General features: G+C 32.5%; 1 protein-coding gene across 1 annotated transcript in view; it reads right to left on the bottom strand.

The window, feature by feature from the left end:
• Window positions 1-1,113: 1,113 nt before the first annotated feature.
• Window positions 1,114-6,000, bottom strand: part of LOC113869468 — a 51,837-nt gene continuing 46,950 nt past the window's right edge. Inside the window, exons 63-64 of the mRNA XM_027505792.1 lie at window positions 3,295-3,403; window positions 1,114-2,214 (exon numbers count right to left, since the gene is read on the bottom strand). Of these exons, the coding sequence (XP_027361593.1) occupies window positions 1,876-2,214; window positions 3,295-3,403 (448 nt within the window). The 3' untranslated portion in view covers window positions 1,114-1,875. The remainder of the gene's footprint in view (window positions 2,215-3,294; window positions 3,404-6,000) is intronic.

The following is a 6,000-nucleotide window of genomic DNA, read 5'->3' as shown; positions in this document are numbered from 1 at the left end:
TGATCTTGCTTGATTCTTTACAATGATTCACTGTATGGACCAGTGGAACTAGCAATAGAGTCATTGTTTTAGCAGCTCTTCATGATAATGACAACCTTGTTCTTAATAGACACAGCAAAACATTATTTGGCAATATTTTGATACCCCATCTGATACACTCCTCATAAGATAGAGTCTAGCTTCTTATCCGATAAATCGGGATACAACCAAAAAATCCTATGTGCAGTTATTACAATCTATACATGATTGCTTCAGGTCAATTGCAGCTTCGTTAGAAGAGTAGCAATAACGTCGTTTTTGGCCCTTTGCTTTGATGATAATGGTGAGTTATCATTTTTGCCGTCAACTTTCGCACCTATTCCTTTAACCTGAAATATTGTTTATCAATGATGTCTAAATTTAGAAAAGGAGAAAGATAAAAGTTAAAAGACTATCTAAAATTTCAAATACTAAGTTTTTTTATTATTCTTTTAACATGTACTTAACTATTATGATTTATTACTGCTATCAAATAATAAAATATTTAGTTATTATAATTTTTCCATCCCTCACTAAAAAAAAGTAGTAAAAAATTTGACCACTCGTATTGATTTCATTTAAATCTTATATATCTCTATGTTACAAATCTAATTATTAATAACTTTTTTTTACAAATATTCTTTCTTGTTAAACAATATAACTTTTCCTATAACAAATATACTAACTTATCTAAGTAACAAACAGCTCAAAATTATTTAAGCAAAATATTAAATTTAAATTTTTGTATATGTATGTAAAAAAATTTTAGTGATACTCTCACATAATAATACATGACTCAAATCAGATCTAAATTAAACTGAATGAAAAACTAAATAAAAAATAAAAATAATATATATATATATATACACTAACTTATTTTTCACATTTTTTACTTAGTTTTTCTTATAATTTAAATTGAAAATTTTAAAACGTCATATTAAAATATAGTAAATATATAATATTTGTTGATTCAAACAAAATTTTCAATACTAAAAATAAAAACATCTGTTAGTATAATTTATTTTCTATAATTATATACTTTTACTGTTGACAATATTAATATTTTTACATTATATTTTCTATTTTATTTTTTTAAAATTTAACCATAATAATATCGGTATAATATAATTGACAGTTGCTAATGAATTATTAAAAATAAAAAGACAAGTATGAGAGCAACTATGTCTTTCTTCTCAATTCACCCAGTTCTAACTCTTAGAATCTAAATTAACTTCCAACCAATCTCTCGAGACCAGAAATCAGGGGTCTCTCTCTAAACAATTTGATTTACTAATGATTTATCTGATGCAAAAATAATCCCAAATTACTAGTTTAAGAATGAAGTCAACCACGTAAAAGGCTATACACAATTTGTTATGAACAATTACAACTCTAGTTAAAGGACATGACCTGCAAATCGGCCACGTAATATAATGTTCTAACCACGTCTTGAAATCCGCGAATAATTAAAGTATACCCGTGGCAAGTCTTTGATTGGATTGACAACCATGAATGTTCTATCATTCACAATCAAGTTTGTGGATGTGGCTTTCAAAAAAGAAAAGGCCAACGCATCTTAGCAAAATAGTCGAGAAAGGGTAAGTGGATAAATTGCATGTGCGCGTTGGCAGTTGCCCCCACCTGGTGCTTTCATAGGCCATAACAGCCAAAATACAACTAACGACATCGCAGAATCAGGGAGAATATACATTATCCAAATTGCCATTGGATGCGGGAAAGCAGTAATAATCACGACACAAGCACAGCCTCCGTCCAACTCATATTACTGTCTTCTTAAGTAAGTTAGATCTTCCGGAGCACGAAGAAACCAAAATGGAGATTTACATAAAATCCAGACTATGTTAATTGCAACTGACAGTGAGGTTCGTCACGGACCCTCTTGGGCTTCCAGTCGGATTCTTCCTTGCTTTGTCGAAGAGCAACAAAATGCAAAGCATCACTCTGTACTTGATAGATATGACAGGACCATGGATATGAGTCAGGTGCAGACCAGACCTTCAGATCTTCGAATTCTGTTTCCTCAATCAGTGAATCAGCAACACAGTACACAAGATCAGGCTCTGGTTCCATATAACCAGCAACGGCAACGCATCCAGGAGCTACAAATCCATCTGGAGCTCGTGGGTGCCAAATTGATATTGGAGCAACATAATCTTCTAAACAATTTCGCCACACCTACAGAGGGTGTCAAACCATTCTTAGGTGATAAGGCATAAAACTTCTGATCTAACTAATCATGATTACCAGTGTCCATGATTACCAGTGCTGCTAGTGCTACCATTTTGGAAAAACCCAACAAGAGTCATTTTCTTTATCAAATATCAGTTAAAGAAAATCCGCATGTTATACAAAACTGCTACCCAACAAGAAATAAGCAGAACACAGAGGACTGCATATTCCATCAATGTCATCTTACTATTTCTTGTCTAAATCATCCAAAGGTGTCATCCGTAATACAGTATGGAGTAAATTATCAGTTATCGGCTGAAAATCATTATTCTCAAAATTAAGGAAAAACTAAGTGCCTTTAAAAGATGAAAACCTCTCCTCTGGCACAGACATGAAAGCATGTGACAGTGGAGGACAAAATATTGCTTTCAACCCTTCAGGATAGTGTTCATTTTGCCTTTGCCCCAAAAATATTATTTCGCAAGGAAACAGCACAACTAACCCTTCAGTGAAATGAAAAATGTAGTCTTCCCAGAAATCTTAGCCAAATGAGTAGGAAAAAAATCCAACAAAAATGAAATTAGGTGGCTAAACTGAACAGGCAAGTTCTGGAGCATCATTTTGGCACGGGAGTTTTATTTCTGAGGTTCTATATTTGCTAGAAGAAATCTCATCTACGGTTAAGTTTTTCTTCATTCCAACTTTAGGATATGGTAGTTTGAGTACGTGAAAAGGAGTAGAAAATTTGAAATGAAAATTACTTTAACTTGCTTGATACAAATTTTGACCCCCACTATAGCATTAAAGTAAGTGAAGATGATTTTCTAACTTCTTCAAGCAACAAGTGAAAATCAAAACTTTTCCATCTCACTCCATTTCACTCCCCTCCTTATTCTCCATCACTAAAACAAGCATAGTTTTGATGTTTTAATTCTGATAGTTGAGACATTGGTAGAGTGGTTAACCCTTATAATTCGGCTCATAATTTTTTTAAGTTTTTTCTTTGTTCTTTTGCTAGATTATGTTTCTTCACTATTTTATGAGCCTCCTCAAGGCTGGGCACTTCTAATTTTCTTAGAGGCTTACCAGGTCATATCCCATTGGGAGAGTAAAACATCCATCAATCTTGCGGTAGACAGCAGCAACATTTGGAGGATGGATGCCAACATGAGCAATATCTCCAACATATATATACCTGCAAAAGTAATTGTTTTGACATTACAAATATGTACAAGGCATAAAGGCGTGTCCTTTCAAAAATTTAATTAATTAATCCAATTAAATGAAGGACCCAAGAATACATTTCATAATTATAAGAAAATAACTTTCATAATTCCACATGACTTCATCAAAATAATTTATGTTTGCAGCAACTGCAAAGCAGAAGAATAGAGTTAACAGAAATTACAGAGAACATCTCTTTTCTGTTTTAATTCATAGGAAGACTGAGTGAACCCAGCCAGATAGTGATGAGATTGCCTCCAATGACACATCAAGTTGGGAAAATAATGTTGTCCATGAACACTACTAGTCCTCTTTTCAGCAAATTAAGAATGTGAAGAAAACTTCTGATACATGACCAGCTCTGTTTTGACCAAATTCATGCCAAGATAAAAATACCAACCAATCTTTGTGTAACGGGTGAAATGACTAAGCAAAGCATAAAAATGAAACTTTAAATGGAAAATGGAAACCATAACAAATGTGACATTTCTTAAATTTTTTCAAACAAAGTAGTATAGATTCTATAGAACAAATAAAGCAAGTCGCCAAGTCCAACCTATAAGACTCACAAGAATAAAAATAACTCTCATATTCAAACAACAGTAAAAGATTACATTCAGTAATAAAGTTAACAAGCTTATTGAATAAATTACATAAATCTATTCAATAAGCTAGTTATGCGTGAGACTACTTAGATAGTTGACTTGAGTGCTACTGATTATATGATACTTCATTCTTCTCATTTTCTTACTTATTCTGCATCTTTTAGCAACAAACATTATTATTGCTAATGAGTCTCATACCCAATTGCTAAAAATGGTGACATCTCTCTTAATCCTTCATTAACCTTAAAGAATGGCCTGCATGTTCTTCAACTCTCTAATAATATCTTTATTCAAAATCTCACTCAAGACATGAAATGCACAGTAAAATTTTTGCTTTCCCACTATGCCTTCCAAACATGTTCAGATTCCACAGTTTCTCAGATTTGACTTCAACATAACGTTTAGGTCATCCCCCATTTAGTGTTCTTAGGTCTCTGTTTCCTTTCTTGTTTACAAAAATCTGTCAAATCATTTCACTGTGATATGTGTTGGTTTGCAAAATATCTTCGCACAACTTTTCCTAGTAATAATCGTAGAAGTGTTGAGTCATTTGATCTTGTGCATTCCAATGTGGGAGGACCTATTCTGATTTCTAACATCTTTGACACTAAGTAGACTGCACTCGCGTAACTTGGATATTCTTGGTGAAAGATAAAACTAAAATTTTGCAACCATTTCAAAACTTTTATTGCATAGTACAGACTCAAATTGGAAAATCAATAAAACAGTTATGCTTTGACAATGGAAAAGAATATGTGAATCGAACTTTAGGGTTTAGGGTTTAAGGTTTTGGGAAGTTAAAATACTTTTTGAGAATTGAAGTTGTTTACTCTAAACAGTGCATCTTCATATCTCAGAGGAAATATGTCCTTGAAAGCTCGTCTGTTTAGCTCACACTCAACTTGACATTGCTTATGCAGTCAATATGGTCAGTCATTTATATATGACGCACTAGAAAGACATCTAAAAATTGTAACTAGAATTCTTCAGTATTTAAAGAGTAACCCGGGTAAGGAATTGCTGATTAAAAAGGAAGGCAAGCTAACACTAAAAGTGTATACAAATACGAATTATGCTGGATCGATCATTGATAGGAGGTCCACTTTAGAGTATTACATGTTTATGGGAGCAACTTTGTGACATGGAAGAGTAAGAAACAGTGGTGGCACAATCAAGTGTAGATGCAGAAATTTGATTTATTGCACAAGGAATTTGTGAGTTATTATGGATGGTTATACTTGATGATCTTAGAATATATTATGAAGCCCCTGTGAGACTATTATATGACAGTAAATCCACCATTAACATTGCTTATAATCTGGTTCAGCATGATAAAACAAAACATATTGAGATAGATCAACACTTCATTAGGGAGAAATTAAACAGTGGCCATACAATATAAGTTCTTACAAGAAGAGGGTGAATATTCTACCTAGATGACTACCCAAAGTAACTTCAAAGTCTTGCTAGCAAGTTGGGAATGTGAGATATTCATTGTGATCAAAATGATTTGTACCCTTATTTCCATGATTACCCATAATTTTGGCTTTAGACTACAGCTGTATAAATAGGTTCTTTTTGTACGCTATAAATAACACAAAATACATTTATTTTTTCAATCCTTTCAAGTTAAATACTATACTATTAAACATAAAAAATACATCAAGATATTTGGTATAAGATAAAAAAAAAGTTATAAATGAGCTAAGCAAGCTGAGCTCAAGACTCATACTTATAACCGAGCCAAGTCAAACTTTAAATGTGACTTATTTAAATAAATACGTCAAGCTTGAGCTTCAAATGCTCAACTTGCTTAGCTCACACCCCAACACATGCGCAGCCATAAAATTTAATTAATAGCAATAGTGTTGATGTGATAATTCATGCATTAGTTTTTAGGTTGTATTTCTGTTTAAATCATGCATAATCTTGCATTTAGATTGAATGATATGAAGTATTTTAG

Source organism: Abrus precatorius, unplaced genomic scaffold (genome assembly GCF_003935025.1).
Source record: "Abrus precatorius isolate BTA unplaced genomic scaffold, Abrus_2018 Scaffold6, whole genome shotgun sequence".
Lineage (NCBI taxonomy): Eukaryota > Viridiplantae > Streptophyta > Magnoliopsida > Fabales > Fabaceae > Abrus > Abrus precatorius.
This window is presented reverse-complemented; position numbering and strand designations above follow the sequence as displayed.